Below are 25,510 nucleotides of genomic sequence, written 5' to 3' on the forward strand. Positions count from 1 at the left end.
AATGTTGATCTCCTGCATCCCAAGCAGCACTCCCTGGCTAACCTTCATGTTACTACTGTACCCTGTAAAGACATAGTGGTCACTAGGAGGAACCAATGAGAGCTGCAGGGAACCCAGGTGATCAACACCCCCAGAAGTGTTGGTTTCTCTGGGGATTTTAGGAGACCTCTTCTACTGATTGGTAGGGATGACCCAAACAACCATGGGTCGAGTTTGAGCAGGGTTCAATGAACTTCATAGAAGTCCAGATGCCAAACATAAACACCACTGAAATGAATGAGAGGTAAATCTGTCAAAATAAAAATGGCAATTTTCTGCACTAATGGACAAGGGGTGTCAACAATAGCTGGCGGAGGGTACTTTTCCTGGAGATCATGTACCAATGAAATAAAATTTCAGCCAAGAGCAGTGATTTTTGTAAATTCTTTCAATAAAACATTAAAAATGCCCAATTCCTTTAAAGTGGCTTTAACCCTAAGATATGAAATATGAACAAAGCACATCCCTCTATAGTGTGTATATGTCTTAATTAAGAGCACTAGATATCATTTCTGTCTGCTACTTTGTTCCACTGCTATCAGCATGAATCACTTCTGACAAGTTTTCCTAAAACCTAGAGAAAAAAGATGACAGGGGAGGGACATTCAGCACACATCTTGTGATTAACAGTCTTAGCTTTGTTACTGTGTGCTGTGTGCGTGTGTGTGTGTGGGGGGGGGGGTGACTTTGACAGAGTGTGACTTCAGCTCTATGCCCTCTGAGGCCAGTCACTTCATTGGGTATATGAAAGGGCTTACAACCACTTTAAATAACATTCCTGGAGGGCATGTTTTCAATTGCCAGCAAATGCCATTTCATTGCCAACTTCTGGCACATAGATCTCTACAAGGGTCTGCTATGTATTTTGGGGGACCTTTATCACTTTCAAGCAATTTCAACTGTATAATTATTCTATGTAATGTCACTTTTGCTGTAGCACACAGCCCTACAGCAAGATTAAAAAAAATAAAAAATAAAAAATAAATAAACAAGTGTACGTACTAGAAAGCATCATTTTTTTTCCATTCAATGGGTTGGTGGGCACCAGGTATCATGACTGATGTGGATTCACATCACTGGATGACATGATTGACAGTGGATGTAAATTGTGGGACCTTTTTTTTCTTTATTAAATGAATAGTGTTTAATTATTTACTGTTTACATTTTTTGTGAATGAGTACTGTTACTATGTATACCAATCCAGGCCAAAAGGATCTGGTATAAAATTTCACACAATTTTTTGGGTTTTTTTTGTGCGGGATACCCCTTAAATTTTATACCAGACCTAAAAGGCCTGCTATGAATTGAGAGGGAACCCCGTGACTTTTTTGTATAAACAATCCTTCCCTTGCTTACATAGCTGGGGATTCCTGGCCATGTAAGAAAATAGGGTCAGTGACAACAGTGGTTATTAAGTGCTTTCAAGCGTAATTGCGGAGGTAATACCACTATTGTGCATGACGTTTGGCTCCCTCCAAACAGGTAAATGTTCATGATCGATCCAAACTTCTGTTCAGACTAAACCTTGAGCTCATCTGTACTGATTGGTATTTAGCAGCATTTATGCAGGAAAGGTAAGCTGTTACACTCTACTTTTGCATTGGCGCTTTAAAGGAAACCTGTACTGAGGAAGTATGGTGGCTTCCATTCTTGATCTCTTCTACTGAAAATGGTAATATTTGACCTATCATGCTGATTTAGTGAATTCTGTATGATTAGCCACTCACCTAGAACCTGTATGGATATCAGGGGTTCTAACTTCAGTTTGACTTTCTTGCATTGCATTTTTGTCAATTTCTCAGTGTCAGAATCTTAGAAATGAATGAAGTTATTGGATCAACATGTCAGCCTAATTACTACAACAGAATGGGGTCCACATTTGATGCCTTCTAATTTCCCTCAGTACAGATTTTCTTTAAATGCAGGTGGTGGTTTTTCTTTTGTGCTACAGTTGTTAAATAAGCCTTTAAATTCAATAATTTAAAAACGAATAACTTTTTTCTTATTTCTTGTGAGTCAAACCTATAAAGAAAAGTACAAATAAAGACAATTTAAAAAGGAATTCATATAATGAACATTGGGATTTCATATATTCGTTTGCAGAGTTCAGTATTTTTATAATTATATAATGGCCTTTAATGACGAAGGTTGTATTAGAGAATAAAACACAAAGGACATTAAGTTCTTTTCTGAAAAAAATAATGTTATCCACAAACACTAAATCATTAAGAATAGTTAGATACTAATTGAATCTGTCTTTGAAACTAATATGTGGGCAAAACTGTTTTCATTTAAGATACATTAAGGAAATGGACCTGTATTATTAACCACACATCTAAATTTCAAATAAGAGGTTGCTTTATTCAGAAAGGTTTAAGGGAATCAAAGGCCACATAAACCTATCTGCAAAAGATATGTCCTGCATTCATCTTGACTGAAGACTTCAACAACGTTGGCATCCCAGCATGCTGCTAAGGCAAGCTGATGTTACATGACCGGGTCCTAGAGCTGTGAATGACCTGATCTTTATAGCTTAAGATAGATACATTTTGCCTGACTTTCATAACCTTGTCCTCCCTCCCTAAGGCCTGCCAGTTTCAGTGTTGAATTATTTCAAAGTGTGGTGTGCAGCATGCAAAGTCCTAGTCCATGGATCTTCAAACTATGGCCCTCCAGTTGTTCAAGAACTACAATTCCCATCATGCCTAGTCATGTCTGTGAATGTCAGCGTTTTACAATGCCTCATGGGATGTGTAGTTCTGCAACAGCTGTAGTTTGAGGATCCCTGATCTAGACAAATCAAATGAGGTAGAGGTGATTTTCCAACAAAAAATGTAATAAATACATAATTAATTTTTTTTTTTTAAATACACCTGTTTTAATGATAGCAGGCAAGTATACCATATTACACAGCTAGTTTTTGCATTAGTCTGTATATGTACATAAGAACAAAGTTCTTCCCATTACTTCCTAAATGTCGCTGCTTGTGGCTGGCAAGTTGATAGCAAGAGACACACATGGCTTGCTGAGCAATGTATACCCTCTTCCAGAAAGGTTCAGCCAATCAGATTGTGCATTTGGGTGAATTTAGATTAAACTGTGGTGAATATATAACATATTTCTAATATAGAGATGTGAAAAGAGTGAAATTGGTCTTATATGACATCCTTAACTATGCTTTATTGCTATAGGAAAGGTAATATAATCTAAAACATGACAATTGATTGTTTTATTTATTGGTTTATAGAACACTAGCTGTGGTTTGTAGGAAGAAATTAGGTGGAATGGAGAATTCCACATCCTCCTGTTAGCATCTAAGTTAATAAAGAAAACCAGCACTGATGCCAATGCTTCTTAATTTCTTGCAATACAGCACAAAAATCCCCTGCAAATCTGTTTAACTGCAACAGAACAAATGGCAGAATCATGGAGAATAGTGTAAGGTTTATCTGTTGGTTCATTTCTCCCAATGAATCACTGAAGTTGGCAATAACCTGGTATAAGCTTGTAACCCACCAAATCTCACAAAAACACCAAATCATTCTTTAAGATGATTGGAATTTTTAACAGACTTTATACAATAGCTAGCATTCTGTGTTAGGATATTTGTTAACATGTCATTGAATTTTCATTTCATTGCATTTACATACTGGCAAGAAAGAGGTATTATATTTGCCATTATACATACAACAAAATAACACAAACGCATTGTATAATGTCTCTGTAACTTTTAAGGCACACTTCCCTAAAATGTTTTCCACCAAGATTAATATACATATGCAGCTATAGTGTTTGTACATTGATAGCAAACAACTGGAATCATGCAATGTCTCCATAATACAATGCAAAATACTCTCGTGTAGTTTACTGTACATATACTATATAGATACAATTTATATGAAAATCTAATAAAATAGGTATAAAAGTAACATTTATAATAAATATCACATCTAATATACCATAGCTATTTTCAGGTGGACAGACCAAGTGTTAGAGTATAAAAGAGTGTAACATTCACAGTTTTGGGTGAGAAATGTATTTGTTGTTCTCTGTGTCAAAAAAACACAATTATCCATATGAATGAATCACGGTACAATGGAAATGCAAAACAATATGGCAATAAATGCCATCGTACAAAAGCATAACCTCCAAAATGTAAAGAATTCATTGACTGGTTCTGAACTAGGAAAGTCCCTATACAATAATGCTGATCACAGTTGTGAAAACATAGATGCTGAAGTGCTGAGTGATGAAGTCTTATGCAATGGATTTGTGCTTGTTTTGGACATAGACTTCAAACACACTAACTGCCATTTGATCAGGCAATCGGTTCTCCATTTTATGCAATTGGGCTTGCTTGCTTCAAAGATGTTTTAGAAACATCAGTGTGCATGGTAGACATCGCTATAGTTTCATAGTCATCTTCTCTAGATCTAAAATCACAAAAATTAAAGAAGAACTGTAGGTCCCTCTGAAAGTTTTTGTTAAGAAAACCATAAAAAATTGGATTAACACATGTCGATATCATTGCTGTTAGATGGCAGATCAAAAACAACAAGTTATGGTGGCATGTAGCAACAGCCTCATGGTTCCAGTCAAACACCAAGTTAAAGATGAAGAATGGCAGCCAGCACAGAGCAAATCCAACTACAATGGACAAAAGCATGATATTGATTCTCTTTGTTTCACTCGATCTGTACTTATTGTCTCTCATCTTGTCCATCATGCTGTTCCTTCGTTTTAATCTGAGGAATATCTGAAATATTAACAAATGATTAGTACATTTTACTCTTGTATATACAATATACTGTATATATGATATAATGAAAATTATATTCCCTGTCTCACTATTATACACTCCCTAACAATACAATAACAAACGACAGAGAATTTAGTACTTCATAATGGCATTGATAAACCAGTTTTAATCATAATCCTCTTGAAAGTCAATGTTTTTATGACCCCATTTGACTGATTTGGTATCAATTGTGCTCATTATACCAAATATGTTTTGCAATGGAAGTGTTGGAGACAGGGGATATGATACTTGAGATTGTTGGAGATCACTTATTATACAACCTTTACAGATTAGTTCTCCCATATACTGTATGCACTCCCTACAGCCTCCAAAAAAATAAAGTTTGCCCCACTGTTTTCCTGGTAGCAAGATCCATTAAAAAGGAAGGAAAAAAAAAGAAGGAAAAAAAAAACATACACCTGGGGGGATCATAAACTACTTGCTGAAGTGGATTTCTGGAGGTAGTTTGGATGAAAGGAATTTTCTTGCTAGGGAGTGTTTCAGAGAAGATGGTAGAAGCTACTTCTGGTAATTGCAAGAAATATTCCTAACTCATCAATCAAGGTATCACTAGAGCTGGGTATAACAACAGGCACAACACAGGATTAACACTAGGAATGCTGAGAAAATCAGGGTTAGGGGAAGCTGGTCTAAATTCCTGTTGCTTATTGACACAGGCCTCTAAAAATGTAGATATTTAGCTAGAGCTAGATATAAGCTAGAGGCAAGTAGGTAAGTAATTAAAGAAAGATGGAGTGCCCTAAAAACAATCTCAGGATGTAAAAAATTAAAGAAAAGGACCTCCAGGATGGTATTTTTTTAAAATGTTTCCCTTGCCACGAGCCCCGCTAGAAAGGCATCAGGAGCTCAGGGAGTTAAACAAGTGGCTGAGAAACTAGTATAAAAAGGAGGGATTTAGATGGTCTGCTCCAGTACTGTAGTTATGGACTTTACCTAAATGGGAGAAAATAGAACTAAAAAACTAGATTCAGGGAAGGAGGTATCTTAAAATAATTTGTGAGCAATCGCCAATGCAGATACAGGATATATACATGGTATGGGAAAGAGAAGAGGTCAGGACACAGACTAGATAGCAAGGAAATTATATTACCTAAATCCAAACCTGGAAGTCTGTAAAATCAATTGTAGTACAAGAGAGAGCAATGAAATAAACGTAGATGCTAGGACAAAATTGAAAGGCATGTACACAAATGCAAGACGTTTGGCAAAAAAATTGTATGAGCAAGACCATTTGTTATTCAAAGACAATTTTGACTTTGTGAGAGTATCGGAAATGAGCATGGACTACTCACAGAACTGGCCCATGAATATCAGATGGTTCACTCAGTTCTGGGGGGGGCAGGGTTGGAAGAAAAGTTAGAGGGGTATGCCTGTATATCAAATTGAAAGCGATTAAGAGAGAGGATATCTTCAACTAGTATTGTGATGGAGCAAAGCCTTAATAATTGCAGCTTCACAAAAAATCAATATTAATTAAAAAAAATTATGGAAGTTTGTTATAGGCTACCCAACATTAAAGAGGAGGAAGATCTCCTTAATCTCTTTTCCATAGAATTATCCATATATTGAATGGACAAATAGTATTACACGCTCAACCAAGTCTAACTGACTTTAAGGTATTGCTGGACAATTTCATGGGTAATTTTTAGGAGTTCCAACTGTAAAAAATGCTCCATTGTATCTATTAGGAACAATACTACAATTGTGAGTGGTGTGCCCCAGGGTTCTGTTTTGGGGCCAATGCTCTTAACCTGTTTAAAAATGACATTAAGGTTAGAATTTGGGATTTGCAGATGATATCAAGTTATTAAGGGAAAGAAGTTTGGCACAGGATATAGCCATGTTATAGGAAGGTTTGAGGCGCTGTATATTAAAGTGCTAAAAGTATGATCGTGAATAAACATATAATAAGTTTCAATTAATAAACTGTCATGTATTAATATAATCAATATTCAGAAAATAAAAGTCCAAAAGATGTCCGGATCAACAGTGTCTTCACCAAAAGTGTAGAGTGCCCAGATACCTTCTTTTAAAAGGTGCATGTGCTTATTTGTCCTCCAATCATTGAATAAAAGGGGCAACTCACCAAAAGACTACGGGCTTCTAGGACCCAACTTGCTTTCCTGTTATTCCAATAAAGATACCTCCTTTAAGGTGCTGTAAATCACTGAAATGCCTCCTGGGCTAGTAATGGAAAGTAATGATGCTCATTCCACAGTGATGAGTAAAGATGACAATATCATCCCCCATCGAAAGATAAAATATATGAATGTGCCATATCGTTTTATTAATCCATAAAAATTGTAAAATCTAGTACATTGTACTCACATAGGAAATGCCATAACCGGCACCCACTGTATACAGCAGTTACATTTACCATTCAACAAGAAAAATGTCCTTGAATTGGAAAGAGTTCAGAGATGGGCAATAAAGTTAATAAGGGGGCTGGAGAACCTCAGCTACAAATAACAATTAAGTAAATTACACACTTCTATGACTAAACCAGGTGAGACTGAGATAAACATAGTGACTACTTGCTATAGGTGGTTTATGAAAGGGAGCAGATTGATCTCAGTTTCTCTGTCTCACCTCTTGTTTACTGCACAGTGTTTCCCCTTGTCCATGCGACCTGTATTGTTGGGAATTCTGCCCATATTTTTCCTTATTGTAGAGGTTTAAACAGACAGAGCATGCTTGATGAACTCGTGTTGAAGTCCTATCCCCAGTGGTGAGGATATATACCTGACATGAGCTGGGACTACCGGGGGGTGATTTTCCTCTTCCTCCTTAGTGTTGAGGGCCCTCTCCCTCATGCATACCATGGATATGGATATATCCCCATAAGGAACCACAATTTATTGACATCTACTCTACTTAAATTAAGGTAAGTCATAGGTTATGGCTGCTCTCATACAGTATATATAGGGACCATCAGTGGGATTCAATCTTGACTCAAACACAATGACATCTTTATATTCTAGGTATTCAGTTTTATATCTCTCCTGTGGTCACAATATGCCTAATAGTTCTGGTTTTTCTTTGGAAAATTTGGTGTCCAATTGATTCAGCACACCTAACTTCTTGAGCTCTATGGTAGGCCTATCTCCTTAATATGATCTTTATGTGTAGAAAATACAGACTGATCTAATGAATTATGTATCAGTAATATTTGCATGATATTTTGATGAACTATGTATTTCACTATCATCCATTCATGGAATGTTTGTCGTCTTTATTTTTAGTACCAGCAATTTGAAGCACTCATAAGACTCATGAGGAAGCCTCTAGGGTGAAACATGTAGAGCGGAAGCTGCTGCTCTGCTTTTCTAAAAGCATTGTTTGTGATGGTTTTTATAACTACTATTTTTTAATATGTTAAAAAAAAAAATGATGTTTTATTGAATCCTACCAATGGTCTAAAATAGTTGTTTCTAGCACCTTAAAAGTCCCATTCTGTTTCAACATTTGTTTCTTACATATTTGGGATGTGGTGCATTTTGGTACTTCACTGCCTGACCCATTGAATAAATGACACCCTTATTTACCTAACGCTATCTGAATGAAAATAAACAAGTGGATCAAGGTGAATAGAGGAATCCTTCCCACTGAGACATTTTATTCTGACAGTGGAACTCTCTGCTGTCAAAATACACTTATCAGCAGTTGCAGCTTATTTTTTTGCTTGAGAAAAATGTTCCAAACGCAGAGCTGGCACAGACACAGTTGCAAGTCAAAGTTTGACATGTTGGCAGGAACGGGTGCACAAATTGGAATACAGAGCCTCTGCATTTAGATTCATGCACATTCTCCACATGTCAAACATAGATATGTGATTCTGACCATGCTGACGCTGCATGTGCGTCCACTTATATGGGCTTCCTGTATGCAGCTCTGAAGTGGACGTACACACATCTGCCGGAAGCTCCGCATGGAGGACAGCAGGCTTAGCCCTAAATAAACTACTACTTTTAGAATACCTATTCTATTTTGTACTGTTTTATGGGTATCCATTACCCTTAAAGTCTCTCTCCCAGATTGAGTTCAGCAACAAAAGGTAAAAAAACTGAAGTGACTTACACCCAACTTATTTTTCTACCCCCATACACTAAGGACCAAACCTTGAGATAGACATGTTAGTCTGCTAACCCAAGAGGAAGAGTGGTACATAAGGAAATATTGAAATCTCATAGTCAGATATGTTTTTATATGTTGTCTGTGAAAGTGTGCATTTAACCAGATCATGGTTTAGCTAATAGTGGTTTGTCACACTCATTTGGACTTATTTTGTAAAAGTAAATATATTTCACGATTCCTCCAAGTGGCTTTCTCAGTTTAAATGAATGTCACAAACATACTGATACCCAACATTTTTATCCATACTGGCAACTTAGTCAACGTAATTCAATACCCTTGATGAAATGACAACAAGCACCATGAAATATACCAAGGAAAAGGTTGTTTGCCCAAGAACATGACTGGAGGTATGAAAAAATTTGAAACTTCCTTGTTGTAATTAACATAGTCCAATTACCATACTGTCATTTATTCATGTTAGTAGTTTAGGAAATCAATAGCAGTTTGCTAGTAGAATAAAAACAAAAAACTAATAATTTCAAGTTAAACATCTTTAGCTGAGCTGCAATCAGCTTCATCTTGAGCTGATTCATAAAAGATGCTTTCCGATGCGTTTTTAAATTGCATCAAAAACAAATGCAAAGTACATTTTCCATGTATTCCAATGGCCCTAGTTCACAACTTTTCAATAAAAGTAGAACATACTGCATTTTTTTAAATCTGTAATGTGGCAAAATGCATGTAAACGCACAAGAATGCATGCCCTGTGGCTCCAGCCTCTTAGGGCTGGTTTACACAGGAACGCGGCGTGGAAAAACCGTGTTCCATGTGTATTTCCGTTTCGATGTTCAAAATGAACTAGATGTGCAATCTGCTTTGAGTGTCAATCCTAACTACATCCCAAACACAGATCGCAAGTGCAGTGTGTTCGCCTGAACCAGATTGCATGATATCGAAGTACCATGCAATCCAGTGCAGTGTGTTATTGAAAAGTAGTGCATGGACTACTTTTGGTGTGATCCAATGTTATTTTAGTCCAGGAATGTGGAAGGTGTTCCTTTGCAAATCAGGTGTGAACTGGCTTCTGGAGGATATAATACAGAGACTAAAAAAAAATAGCATTATGAGTTGTAGCTTCTATAATATCCAAATATCTATAATAATATGAAATAGAAAAGTTAAAATTTTACCTTAGTATAGCATACGAAAATAAAGCATAGCGGTGCAAGGTATTGTACAACAAACAACAATGTTGTGTATGTAAGTCTAAATTTTTCATCTGGAAATTCTTGAAGGCACACGTATTTACCAATATATAGATCAATGCTTATATTCTTGAATGGTTCATCTGTTAAGGAACTGTACATCATGAATGGCAAAGAGGCAGTCATGGCTACCATCCATATTGCTGTGATTCCAACACAAGCGTGTCTGTTGTTAGGTCTCCAACCACGAGGATTTATAATCAGCTGATGACGCTCAACGGCAATGAGAACCAGTGAGAAAATAGAGACTGTCACTGAAACACACTGTATATATTCATTTAGTTTACACATACCAACTCCAAAAATCCAATGATCCATCAGGGTGTAAACTAAAGTAAACGGGAGACACATAATTGTTGCCAGTAGGTCAGAAAATGACAAATTTACAATGAGGATATTAGTGACATTGCGCATTTCCTTTTGCCTTAGAATAATGATGATGAGAGCCAAATTTCCAGAGAGTCCAAGTATCATTACAATTCCATAGGCCAGAGATAAAGTAAACACAATTGCTAGAGGCAAAGCACATTCTTCATCTAAAGGTAGCATTCTAGACATGTTGTCATTAATAGACAGATTACTTAAATCGGTTGAAAAATTCATCTTGTCAGGCTTGTCCATGAATCAACCCTCAAAGTAAGAAAATGAGAACACTTCAATGAAGCAAATCAATTGCATTTTCAGCTTCCATTCTGTAAGGGATAACCAAGAGCTCTTCTAAACTTCATCACTGACTGAAAAATCTGTAAAAGTCAAAAGCAAAAATAAATTGTCACTTAGATTTTTACATCAATTAGCCCTTTTAAAAAGCAAGTCAAAAACCCCAAATTTTAAGAATAATTTAGGACAGTGTTTCTTAACTCCAGTCCTCAAGGCACACTAACAGTCCAGGTTTGCAAGAAAGCTGAACTACATCACAGGTGACATAATTTGCTGCTCAGTGATTGCAGTATTCTAGTCTGTATCTCCCCAAAGTAATACTTAAAATCTGACCTGTTAGTGTGCCCCGATGACCAAGGTTGAGAAACGCTGATTTAAGCTGTCATAAACTTGAACTCAAGTTTTCCTGGTGTCAATAAAGTAGGGAAGGTTAAAACCTCATCTGGTTCTTATAGTTGTGTTGGTGAGACAACAACAGGAAAAACATGAATATCTCTTTAAACTTAGGGGAAATGCCACCTCTAACAACTTATACAAGTACAGGTGACCTTATTTCCCTTTACCTCCTGTTCTGGTGACAACAGTCACATTTTTACTTTTTAGCTTTTTCTGTCTTGGTGATAAAGGAAACCAGGAAAAATAGTGAAGAAGAAGCTGCTACAGAGAGATAGACAGCAGAGGTCCTAACCTTTCTCCATTGTGCTCAAAAGTGGAAAAAAACTACAGCTGGAGTTTAAGTATGGCTACTGATACTGCTAACATCTCTGCATGGTTTCCTGCTCTATTCATACGAAAATGGCGCTATGCCTTTTTTTTTTTAACCTGGTTACACAACACTGCTGAATCACATATCACAGCTCAGATGTGTATTATTAAACAAAGATTGAGACAATAATAGTACCTACAAATATTATCACAATCACCCCGCGCTTCAGGAAAAAACAAAATGAATATGCCAGATATACGCTAACTTGACATATAGCTGCTGCCTTAAAATACAAACATAATCAAAAAACATGTGTTAATTCTCTCAGAAGACAGTGAATAAGAAAGGTTCAACACATAAGCAGCGCTAAAAGACCCTGTTTAAAGAGTCCACATATGTGACCCACATATTGCCCGTTGTGAGCTGACGTCTGTGACTGATCCAGCATAACAGAGGAGCGGGAGCGGAGCGGTGAGGTCTCGATCAGCATATGGTTCTAGCATATTGAGAGCTTTTTATCAATTTGTTTGCTGTGAGTGCATTGATTGAGGGATGGGGCGGGTGTTTTAATAATAAAACAGTGTTGATATACTGCCCTATGAGCCTCTTTCTTGCTTACATTTACTGCCGGTGTACTGGAGTATGTGGATCTCTTGGTATAAGGTATTCAGATTGGGGAGATTCTGTGCCTAAACGATCGTGAAGCGGTCTACATCTGGTGTGATCGGTGGATATTTAAAGGCTCTATTACAAAGATTTCTGGTGAGTGAGCAACACCTAGGGGGGTCACGTGGTGTGGTGGAAGTTATCCTTTTATCTTCATCCGTGGATTCACTCTCCTGAGGACTTTTTGACTCATTCACAAATGTGGACTCTTTAAACAGGGTCTTTTAGCACTGCTTATGTGTTGAACCTTTCTTATTCACTGTCTTCTGAGAGAATTAACACATGTTTTTTGATTTTGTTCAGATATGTATTAGTTCTTAAAGAAACTATCTTCAAAGGTAGTATTTCTATAGCCAAATATAGATCATTAAGCGATTTCATATTTCTGGAAATAGCTAACTGGACCACAATGTAAACACTATATAATATAATGTAAATTCATAAATAAAACATCAATGAGGCATTAACAGGTCACAACTAATTCACTTGATTATATAAAATATTCTTTAGTTATAATATCCAGTGCTTAGTTTAATGTGGTGAACATGCGGGATAGAAAAAATGATTATAACATTGAAACCTTGCTTGCAAATAAATATGGAAAAGTTAGTAAGACAAACTTTTCAAATTATTGCAGCTTAAATAGCAACACAATTACCCTACAAGAAAGCTTGATCAGAACAACAAATTGATAAGCTAAATGAAATAGTATGAGTGTAATCATCTTTCTGTAAAGAGATAAATAAGGTTTGAAAATAACACAATTGAACAATTTCTAGTTGTGGCTGAATAGGAAAGTAGCTTTCTGGAATAAAATTTCTATTTCTATTCGATTCATAAATGCCCATGTTCAAAATGACCACAGTAAATGAAGAACATTTCTTTGTGGGGGGTTTGGTTTTTGGATTAAAATGATTTAATACAGAGACAAACAATTTTGACAGAAAAAGGCAACATTATTCACTTTAAAAAATTATTCATAGATCCAGGTTGTATGCAGTCTTGACCAACACCATCAAATAAATTCATAAACACAAAAGAAGCTGATTATGTATTTAGTGGATTTCCAGCTCGAGAAATTCAAGAGAGAAACTACAGATAAGTAATGCACTAATGCTAGTTGCCTGGCTGTGTCCAATTTAGAGTAAATATAAATTGCTTTACAAAAATCCCATACACATTTTAATATTTTAAATATAATTTCACAAGTAATTTCCAATATTTTTAAATCTGCTAATTATTAAAGTAATACCTAGTGATCCTACTATGAAGGCCCTTGTGCAGGTTCGTTCTGTTAGAGGATGACAACTCTATCTCTCTGTTTTCCAGTTGTTCTCATGTGTTGTCACCCTGGCACACTGATATCTTAAGGATAAGTGGCTGTTTCAATACACGTTCTACAGAAATGGCCTACTGTTGTCACCATAAGGAAAACTGCGCTGAGACATGCTATGCAGCCATCACTGTACAGCATCATCAGCAAAGAATGGAAAAAACTTGACCGCAAATATTTTATTGGAAAAAAAAAACTTGATGATTACTTATCAGAAACAATGCTTTAGTATGCTTAATGTCATTCAATTAGGGATTGCTTTAGGTTCAATTTTAAATTTTACATCTACTTTAAATGAGTTTCAGAAAAGTGTCAGGTCTCCTTATGTCTTTACAGTATGTGTTCCACTGAAGACCATTGAAGTCAAAAGCATCAGTGTGATAGCCATTGTCAAAAGGAATAGTTAGCAGCATCCATAATGACAGAGTCAATTTAAATATTTATTATTCCCATAAGAGGGATTTTTGCATTTTGCTTTTGATTTCTACGGACTGTTTATCCAGTTTCTCTTTACATCAACCCTGAGTATTTTACTTTTGTGTTGTACTGTATATGGCTATTGGCTATTATGTAGAATATAGATTATTCGTCAATATTGTATCTGACCTGGGTTACTCCTTGTGGATGCTGTAGAGCATATGGAGTTAATGGAGGGATGAGACTTATACATACTGTATATTCATTTGTATGGATACAGTATGTGGACTACATCTTTCCCACCATATTTACAGTATTGTTCTATCTACATACTTATGGGGTATTTTCTATGTTTTGTTGTTATTTTCTTGTTGGGATTTTTTAAGCCCCATGCATCTTTCTGGTGATCCCACATCTTCTATTGACACTTTTCTTTGAACCCTTTGATCCTAAAACTCAGGTGATTATGTATATCTATGGCAGCAACTTTAAACATTCCTCTTATTATAGTGATAAATATTGATGTATTGTGGGGCCCGTTTGTATTTATAGGAGCCCATAGTTGAGATGCCATGGAGAACTCTTGTGTAAGTTTCTTCTTCCACTGATGGTTTGGCACATGTTCATCATCGACTGAGACCTTGAAGATTTAGCTGTTTAGAAACTCTGTGTCTATAGAAAACTTGTTCCAGGCAAGCCTTGTGGAGTCTGTATAATAATATTATATATAAGAAAATATGTGTTCATCTCCTTAAGATATTATTCTAGTGCTCTTTTTAAACATTATATTATGGATTATGTTTTACCCCTGAAGAAGAAAATGATTGAAACAAGTTGGGTTGTTCAGTGCTCTCATTGGAATTGGGTATTTTGGAAATGATTAACCACTTCAATACAGGGCACTTTCACCCCCTTCCTTCCCAGGCCAATTTTCAGCTTTTAGTGCTGTTGCATTTTGAATGACAATTGCGCGGTCATGCAACACTGTACCTAAACCAAATTTATGTAATTTTTTCCCCACAAATAGAGCTTTCTTTTGGTGGTATTTGATCACTGCAAGGTTTTTACTTTTTTGCTAAACAAATAAAAAAAAGACCGAAAAGTTTGAAAAAAAAAAAAGTTTTTTGTTTATGTTATACAATTTTGTAAATAGATACGTTTTTTTCCTGCACCGATGAGCACTGATGAGCCTACACTGACAGGCACTGATGAGGAGGCACTGATGGGGTGGCACTAATATGCGGCACTGATAGGCAGAACTGATAGGCAGCACTGATGGGCACTGATATATTGCACTGATAGGTAGCACTGATATGCAGCATTGGTGGGTACTGATAGGCGGCACTGCTGGGCACTGATAGGTGGCATTTATGGGCACTGATAGGTGGCACTGATGGGCACTGATAGGCGGCACTGATAGGTGGCACTGGTGGGCAGCACTGATGTGGAGGGCACCGGTGGGCTCCCTGAGCCCTGATTGCCATCCCTGGTGGCCATAGTGGCATTACTGCGGTCATGGGTGGGCATCCCTGGTGGTTCTAGTGGCACCCCCCCCCGAGGTTCTGCACTGGTAATCAATGATCTGATTACCAGTGCAGACCCCCACCCTGTCAGGAGAGCCGCAGATCGGCTCTCCTCCTGACAGGCACAAACTAAGGAAAGCCGATAAACGGCTCTTCCTGTGTACTATGATTGGACACAGCTGGTCACATGGTAAAGAGCCTACATCAGTAGGATCTTTACCGAGATTGGAGATGTGGTGTGTCATATGACGTCCGGTCAGGATAATGCAACCACTTTCCCGCCGTCAATCACCCATAGGGCGGGCGGGAAGTGGTTAAAAGAGATGTATGGGGTTTTATTTATTTTTTATTCATACTTATCTACGTGGATGCAGCATCGGTCAGCATTGGTCAGCGATCGATCACCGCTGATCGCTCGGTTCTCACTGCTCCCCGAGAAGAAACTGTCAGTCATCAGCTCTCTGCTCTGCCCCTTCCTTGCTCACTGGAGTGCTGGGCTGCAGAGGGGATGGGAGCGGCAAGCTCAGGCATCCAACGGCTCGCTGAGCCGGATGTTGGTCCAGGCATGGGGGTGAATCCCATCTCCGAGCTTTGACTGTACTTCTCCTTTAAGAAGTTTATATGAGAGACAGCTCACTTTTTTCTAGATAGTTACTATTGTGTTCATAAGGGTCACTGCTTAAATGTTTTCATGAAGATTGTTTAAGTATTTATTTTTTTTTTAATAAAAATGATGGATTTTATTATCTGTGTTTTTGTATGACGTATAGAGCCTTAGGAATTCGAATTACTTGATCACTAGTCTTTGCGTGGATGGAGGAATCTGTTTTTCACTCCACTGGCTAAATGAGAGAAAATAATAAAAAGAATACAATGCTTTAGCCACTAGTCCAGTGTATAGACCAAATGATTCTAAGACCATCTGTGATATTTTTAGGAAGTATGGAGCGAATTGTGATCCCCCCCTTTCCATCTACATTGGTAACGCCTCTCCAGAGTACACAAAGTGAAGTCAGATAGGGTTAGGATAGAGGTTGGGTTGTAAGATGCAACTTAATTTTACAAACAAAAGAAGTGACACTTTTTACAGAGTAGTTGAAAATTGGATCATACCAGTATAGACCATTATGTCAGAACCCAAAGGCAAAATATGGCTAAGCTGTCTTTCCAAGGCCATATACAGTATATTTCCTAAAATTTGTGACAACACACCCCTTTTATTAAAGTTAAGCGACATTCTTCTGCAAAACATTACGAAATGATGCCAGTATTTTGCTCCTGATTTTGATAACAAGTACATTAAACCTAATATGTACATAAATGTCAAGAAATATAAAAATCTGTTGTTTCCCTATATGAGAATGTATTCTATGAAAAGTACATTCTGTGTACAGTCAAATCCTACTGCAGTAGCAAGGAAATTAATTATGGCAAAAATTACATCTATTAATACTGAGTAATGTATCATGTTATTCATCAATTAATGTGGAGATTGAAATTTATATTTTATAATTTATTTGCTAATTTATATTTCTCTTACGTCCTCTGACAGTCGCCGCCACCTCTAAGTCATCACTGTTGGGGTATTGACTTCCGCTCCGCAGGAGTAGCTAGGCATAAAGACTTAGTCAAAAGAACAAAGGCGTTTGCATATACACACCCATGGGGGCTGTCCCATGTGGTCAATACCCCCCTGCAGTGACCACTCCCAACTCAGTTTGGTAGCATAGCAGTAGGTAATAAGAACACAACCCCAAAAGAGGGGCAGGGGCGGCGACTGTCAGAGGACTCAGAGAAAGGAATTTTACAGGTAAGATTTTACAAAAATTCAGTTTTTTCAAAGATGAAAGTGTTTGAAGTTCATATTTTTTCAGTAGGTATTACTTTATACCTACTTTACCATATAACACCTGATGAATAAATCAAACCTGTTTGAAAATGTGAGTAATACCTTTACCCAAGAAATAAATGAATTTACAGGAATGAGAAATTTATCAGTGACAGTGCGCTTACTTCTCTTACTGATGAAGATTTTAGTATATCTTTGTGTTATTTGCTGTAACGGTCATTTGTTTTAGCTTTCATTGCTAAAAATAACTGTTAATGCCAGGACCTCATTTAGTCATTGTGCTGAAGGTGATTCCTTTTGTACAAGCACTGCCCCTTGTGTTATGTTATTAGTTTAAAACTACTGCTAGATTGTGAACAAATAAATGCTCCACACTCTGATAGAATCAAATAGATCCCAGTTTATTAAAGCAAACAATCACCATGAAGTCCCCATCTTTTGGGACCTACCCATTTCCATAAATAAGCCCTTTAAAGTTAGGGGAAAGTCCCAAAGTCCCCAATTTCGTAGTGATTGTTTGCTTAAATGAATAGGGATCCATGTGATGTTATCGGAGTGCAGAGAGTATCTTTCTGTTCCTGCTGTTTCTTTCTTGTTCATGTGTTGGAACACAGACACCTCCCTGATTCACCGGCATCCAGTGGAGAGACCAGAGCAGGTGTAACTAGGCTTGGAGAAGAGGGGATTGTTTCTATCTATCTATATACTGCTATAATGGGACATGGCAGACAGCAAATTAGCTAGTTACTGTATGCATGACAGTTTTTTAGTTATGAAGACAAATGATCAAAGGGAATCCCCCCTAGTCAGCAAAAAATAAATAAAAATTGGACTTTACTGGCACAACAAGAGACATTCTATACAATAATAAAATGTATATTTTTTATTACAGACAAATAGTTTAAAAATACATACAAAAAATCTAAGATAAAACGAGAAAGTTATCCCTCCACAAGAGTGAGCTAAGTATACACTGCCCCATTTGAAATTAGAAACAAAGCACCTAATATCAAATGATAATAATCAAACAGGGGTATAATGTACATGTGCTTGTCCAAATCCAAAGGTCAACACATTTCACACAAAGCGTAGCTTCCTCAGGACTGTGGGATGTCAAGAGTATTCCTTTAAACATGATACAAATAAAGAGTAAAATACATTAGCAAAAATACATTATACAGTATATTGCAGTGTCACACATTAATTTACAACATACAGTATACTGTAGATTGTATTCTCACATTAGTATGACATGTGCTCTGCAGACTTGTTTTGCAGAGCAAAACTCTTTATTTGGATAATGTTTATAGGAATACTCTTGACACCCCACAGTCCAGAGGAAGCTACGATTTGTGCGAAATTTGGTGTCACATCTGTGTTATACTACTGTTTGATTATTATCATTTGATATTAGGTGATTTGTTTCCAATTCCATATGGGGTAGAGTATACTTAGTGGGGAATGACCTTCTCTTTTTATCTTCTATTTTTTGTATATGTGTTTTTAAACCATTTGTCTGTAATAAAAATACTACATTTTATTAATGTATGGTATGTCTCATGTTGTGTAAAGTTCAATTATTTTTGACTAGGGGGATTCCTGTCATCATTTGTCACTTTAAAGATTTGTGGATGTGACATAGTGGAAGCCTTGGGCTTTATTTTTCATTTATACAGACCATCACCCAAGAGAAAAAAAAGATTGTTTCCCATTCTCTGACTCCAAAGCACAAGTGCATTTAACATAAATGAAGCCCTGATTTTGACATCTAAATATTGTTTTAGCTCAGCGATTTAGGCATTTATTCTATTTTTCTGGGCTTCAATATTGGTTTCCAGTTACCAAGTAGCAAGGTTGTGAAATGGAAAGATTAGGGGTAGCAGGTTCAAATGTTATTCTGCATTTCAGAACATCACTGGGGTACCACAAAGTTCCACATTTTATCTCTTAACACCAGGCATAGGTAAAAGGGGTAGTCCTAGTAGAATAAGGCATACACATGTTATGTGGCTTAATAACACAAAAATACCCTAAATCTGTTGATATTGAAAAAAAAAAAAAAAGGGACAGTGCCTACATTTTATGTCTGTCGCTTATAGTATATTGGTTTGAAGGTGCACTTTAAATAAGAGAAGATCAGATTTGTAACAGTTTTCTCTAAAAATTCATGCTAAAAGAGATGCATAGGGTGAGCCCACAAAGTTCAGCACTTTTATAAATTTATTAAACTAATTTTGCAAGGAGAAAAACTGTATTTAAAATGCATTTAGATTTTTTTTGTTTTATTACTTTTCAAATTGTGTGCAAATAAAAGTGTAGAACATGTGATTTCATAGCTACCTTTTATTAAGACACCTAGAATAAATCACTAAAGATGTTTATAAATTACACATTTATATTGAGACTCACAAAAAAAATCAATGAAAGTATTCATTGATGTGGAAAAAGTTCTGCATTATCACAGCAACCAAAGATTCTGCTATTTATAAAATTATTAGATTATTTACAGGTAAACGTAATGACATCCTTAAATATTCAACTGCATTTTATAAAACTTGTCTGATACAACAAAATTACAGAGTTTAATTAAAAGGTAAATACAATTACTATCCAGGTGGTGCTGAATTCTGTCTTCAAATACACCTATAAAGGCCTTATCATCAAAATGAGGTGCCTTATCAGCAGTGCTACTTTGGGTCATGAGCTAGTATCTTGTGGTACAGGGCTGTAAAGATTGGGTGTCCCATCACAGAATAAGCTGACTATACAGAATAAGCCATTATTTTAGTAACAGGGTTTAGTTAGGTTATATTTTAGGGTCAGGGATTGGTGGTTTCATTTAAGTTTTAGGACTAGGGTTAGATTTTGGAGGGGGAACCGGGTGGGGGGGGGTTTAGATGGTCATGTTGCAAGTTAGGAGTTAAAAGAGGTTGTAAACCCTCTCATATACCCAGTGAAGTGAATTGCCTTAGGTGATAAACATAGATTTAACAAATCCTCCTATATAGGTTTTACTTGTTTATCTTCTCTTTCCTACTGTACACCCCTTCAAAAGCGCAGAATTGTGTTACATTCCTTCGTTATCTGTTAGTACCACAGAGGAGGGGGCAGAGAGCTGCAGTTACAGTGTGTGGGAGCTGTTTGGAGGAAAGGCACCCCCCCCCCTCCACACAGCAAACAGGAGCGAAGGAAGGATACAGAGCTGTGTTATAAACAGACAAGCTGTGTGCTGAGCTCCCTCCCCCATCACAATTTTATCTCATGTGTTGGGAAAACTTCTCAGAAGTGAGACATGCTGATAACAGAGGAACAAAGCACCAGAGTGAAACAACAATTAGAGCTTTGGATAGAGATAAGTAAACACTACAGATATATGTGCTTTGTTCAGATTTTATGTCAGGGGAGGTTTTTTACTGGTTTTGCGTTAGAGTAATCCTGCAACAAAGAAACAGTTAGGGGAGATACATGATTGTATAAATCATGCACCTTTTGTCCCTTTAGTCTTTTATTTTCAGCCTCTAGATGAGAAGGCATATCCAGTACCCACTTTAGTCATAGTTGGACAACATTCTTTTTTGCTTTCATGAGATGGTGGAGCATCTAAGGAAACAACGCAATTGAAAGGTGTGCAGCAAAAAGCAGGCAGCTACATTTTATTCTCTTTTTCAGTTTATATTCTATATTGCTCAGAGAAAAAAAAACTTCTCTTTTGATTGGTGCAAGAAAGAGGCAGCTTTGAGTATTAGTTTCCATGTTCCTCAAGCTGCCTTTCTAGAATGTTGAACAGAAAAATGAGGCAGCTCGAAAATTTAAAAATTTTCCCTGATTTATAGATATTATTTTTTTGTATATCAACAGTGCTGAATCATGCGTTAATTCATAGCCAACAAGTAGACAAAACACTTTAAACTCAAGTTGAAAAAATAGATTTTTATTTTCCTGTAAATAATCAGTGTCTTGGAGTAAAGTACAGGACACATGCTGGATATTCATAGACTCAAAGTTATAAGCTGCAACCTTTAGGTGATTTGATACAGGGAAAGCTTTTGTACACACCCCACAGGTGTACCTCTATAACCCTACTCTACATAAAATCACAGTTTTGAAGCAAGCAATGCAGAGTAACTCAGTAACAGAAGGGAGGGTGGCCTAGTTAATGTGCTCCAAGATATGGTATATAAAGGTAAACCAAAATTTCTTTCATCGTAATCTTACAGTACAGGAGACAGGCTGGACATTCAAAGACCCTGGGATGTCCCCAAGCAAAGAAGGGGGGTGGGAATCAACAAGGTAAACAGAAATATTCCAACAGGCCAAAAAAAAACAGATAAGGGTGAAGGACCCAACTCAAGAGTGTGGGTGAAAGAACCTTATGGCCAAATACTGCGCCCGCAGAGGCCTGGACATCCTGGTAGAACTTGCAGAATATGTAACTTGAAGTCCAGACAGCAGTCTTAAAAATCTGAGCCCCCGGATGCTTCATGTCTAAATGCCCAGAAAACCCTGGAGGTACTGGAGTGTAAGCTCTTACAATGAGTTGTCTTATCCATCTAGCAATAGTGGACTTGGTATCAGGGTGATCTTTTTGAGACCCTAATAGCAAGGCATAGATAGACTCAGATTTTACTGAGCTCAAAGGTTGGTATCTGCAAGGCAGAGAGAACCATATTGAGATCCCAAGAAAGTTTTCTGTAATGAGGTTCTGATCTGTGAGACACAAAGGTTTTTGTTAGGAAAGCACCAATCCCATTTTTTTATCGGCGAGTATGAGTTACTGATACTTTTGGTCAAGAATTCACTGATACTGAGTACCGATACCTTTGTAGTGCGATTTGAGCCCATATAAAATGAATTGAGTGAAATCTCACTGCAAAGAATACATGTTATTTGAACATGAATACAGTGCAATTCCAGTCTGAATTACATGTGATTTCCCCCCGCCGCACCTGTGTGAACCTGTGTAAACCCAGTATAGAAAGAGAAGCACCATCTAGTGCAGTTTATTAAAAAATGTTATAACAAAAAAACACATTAAAGTATATATCTCTCCAAATCTGCATAATGTCCCAGTCCCGCTGATGATAGAAAATCACAGAGACGTTCCGGGGCCCCTGTGGGTATAGGGCAGAAAAAAACAAAAAGAAAAAAAATTGATGATGCCTAAGTACAGGCAAAAGGACGGCTGGAGGGCAGATTTTCGGAAGTTGATTACCCAACAGAAAATCTGAGGAATCTGAATAGTCCTTTGAATTTTTGTCAATAGTGCAGAGGGAGCTGAATCCTTCACGAGAAGGTTGCCTAGATACTCTGTAACCTGAATGCCCTGACTTCTTAAGGGGAAAAAGGGGTGCAAGCACCTTTGTGAGGACTCTTGAAGCAGACCAAATGGCAGTGCAACAAATGTGTTTTTCTCTTACTGCAAAAGGCAGAAAGCTCTGATGACATGGGTTAATAGGAATATGGAGACAGGCAACTTGAATGTCTACTGATGACAAGTATTCCCCTAGTCTTAGATAGGCAATAACTGACATGGTGATTCTATGTACAACTTGAAAAGATAAATACATGTATTTAGACATATGGGACAGGGATATGATCGCGTTGGTTTGTAAACATATTTGTCAACAACCACAATTTCAAAAGTGATCTGTAAACAGACATGCTGTATCTGTATTTCATGTTTGCACTGTTCTCCAGCAAAGAACCTCCCTTATCAATTTAATCAACTCTAAGAACTAACATAAAAAAAAGATATAATTTGACAAAAGTAAGGAAAGAAAAAAAAGGGAATCTGGAGAGATATGAGAGGTAGGATATGGGGGGCATCAGTGGGGGGAAACAGTCAGGTGGGCTTAAGTCTTTATCTGGCTGAACAGGATAGATGGAGTAGTTTGATGTGTCAGTTAGATGGTCAAGAGAGATTGATCAAAGTCACTCGGTAGGTAATGTTTCATCCAGGGTTTTAAAATCCCTTTCAAATTTTTCTGTTAAGGGGTTGCGCGCATCGTTTCAGATGGGGGAGGTAAAGACCATGCTTCGGTAAGTCTCGCTTGGAAAGTAGTGGGGGGGAGGGCGGGGGGAGTGTTGGGTGAAAATCTGTAGCTGTTCACTGTTTAGGCTTTAATTTTAGGAGAGAAATGTAGACTATCTGATACACCCCACTTCAAAATCTCCTAATGCAGGGACAAGCCCACCATATATGAAAAAGTATACCTGGGGTTTGGCATAATCCCGAAAACCAAAGGGATGAATTTAGCCAGTCTTCCTAGAATCATGTACTAGCGCGTGAGGAGCTTAAAGCACTTATGAAGCTGTAAGAATTTAAAGGGATGCCTCATGCAAAACAAAAGGTGTGAGGTCCTTTAGGTTCCTTACTCATTCAAACAAGTTACCTAGAAACATAAGATACCCAAACATTTGATAACAAAAATAAAACCCCCCAAAATGTTACTCTTTGTAAATCTATCATCAATCATGATGCCCACTGCCCACCAACTACCTGAAACAAAAACCAGACAGACCAAGTGACTGCACACAACTGAACCCGATGGTACTGTTCTCCAAATGACAGTTCCCTGAGCAAAATATAATATTCTTGGAACACCAACATTTTAGATCATAGAACCTGCCTGATAAAGGGTCCCAGACACCTTAAACGTTTCTGATCCAGTGCAATCTCCCTGGAAATTTTAAGCTTTAAGATTTAGAGCTCAATTACAGCCCCCATCCTCAGTACTCCTCCCTAACCCCGAAATACCCCCCAGCAAGTCATTTATACCTTTTTATGTTTACCTTTTTTAGGTACAGCTAGACCCAGCAAGATGTTCTTATGTGTGCTGAACCGTTCTGAATATTATTTAACTCCTTCCCTTTTTTCCCCACGCTTCAATACCCTATAAAACACATGAAAGACAAGACATATCGAAACGTTTCTATTAAACTTTTTTTTTCTAACAGGAAAGAGACCACTCCATTACTTGTCTTAGCATTGGTATGGCCAAGCGGTATAAACTATAATTTTTCCTAGATGTTCTATTTGTGCAACATAGCTTTTCCCTTTAGGTTATTTAATCATATGCAAGAATTGTTTACAATCATGCAAATGTAATGCAATTTTATAGCATATCTCAAACAAAGACCAATCAGTAGGGCTTACTGCTATCTGAAATATTAAAGAACTCTGCCCAAACTTTATCTGTTTGGGCATGATGGAAGTAGCAGAGTATTTTGATGCATATACATGGGTATTATACAACTTTCTTTCTTACTTTGCATGTTCTGTAAACAGGTTCAAAGCAACATTTTTTGGAGGAGTTAGTTAAAAACATTATTTGGACAAATGTTGGAGTATTGAGGCACTTACTCAAAGCAGGATTAAGATTGCTTGGTCCCATTTATTAGTAATATGACTACCCTAAGGCTGTAAAAAAGATCAGTTATAGACGTTCCATCTGCTTCAGGTAAGTCTATATACTACAGCACTTCTAGAACAGGTCAGTTCATGTATCCATTTCCTTATTTACTTGAGATTTATTTGTCCATGGTCCTCTATAGGATCAGAGCCTAGTAGAAAGACAGGGACATAGAACCTATGAACCCTTGTAGTACTCCATTTCCTAAAGAACGAGAGGTTGGCGGCACTTCCAGGAATAAAAACACTTTTTAATTTTAACTTCATAAAAGCAGTAACATGACACACACAATGTACACTGGTCAGCAAACACCTTTCACACTCCTGTGCTTAATCATTTCTGATTGTGCCCAGTATGCTTGTTCCCTATAAGCACAGGCTGACAGGTGTGATAAATCAATGAGTTGGGATCCCCACCCTGATAGCCCAAGTCCATTTTGAATAGCAACATTTGTTTAACATAAATCAAAAAATATTTATAAAGTGTACAAACATTTAAACCTTGGGAAAGAAGAATAAATGGTAAAGAAAATAAACAAAAAATAAAAAAGGGGAAAAGGAGACACACCAGAAGAAATACACATGAATGACCTATAAATAAACTCCATAAATAAACCCTGCAAGTTTCCTTTCCAACCAAAAAACATTTTAAATGGAGGAAAAAATAAAAATGAAAAATAAAAAATGAGGAGTTTTTAATAAAGTAAAATAAGTATGCATAAGAAAAAAAAATAAAAAATATATATA

The 25,510-nt window shown here is 37.0% G+C and overlaps 1 protein-coding gene across 1 annotated transcript in view; it reads right to left on the minus strand.

Moving 5' to 3' along the window:
• Nucleotides 1-2,919: 2,919 nt before the first annotated feature.
• NPY1R (neuropeptide Y receptor Y1) overlaps nucleotides 2,920-25,510 on the minus strand; it is a 133,641-nt gene continuing 111,050 nt past the window's right edge. Inside the window, exons 2-3 of the mRNA XM_082243202.1 lie at nucleotides 10,124-10,941; nucleotides 2,920-4,796 (exon numbers count right to left, since the gene is read on the minus strand). Coding sequence (XP_082099328.1) covers nucleotides 4,380-4,796; nucleotides 10,124-10,819 — 1,113 coding nt within the window. The 5' untranslated portion in view covers nucleotides 10,820-10,941 and the 3' untranslated portion in view covers nucleotides 2,920-4,379. The remainder of the gene's footprint in view (nucleotides 4,797-10,123; nucleotides 10,942-25,510) is intronic.

The sequence above is a fragment of the Pelophylax lessonae genome, assembly GCF_965119305.1.
Source record: "Pelophylax lessonae genome assembly, chromosome: 1".
Lineage (NCBI taxonomy): Eukaryota > Metazoa > Chordata > Amphibia > Anura > Ranidae > Pelophylax > Pelophylax lessonae.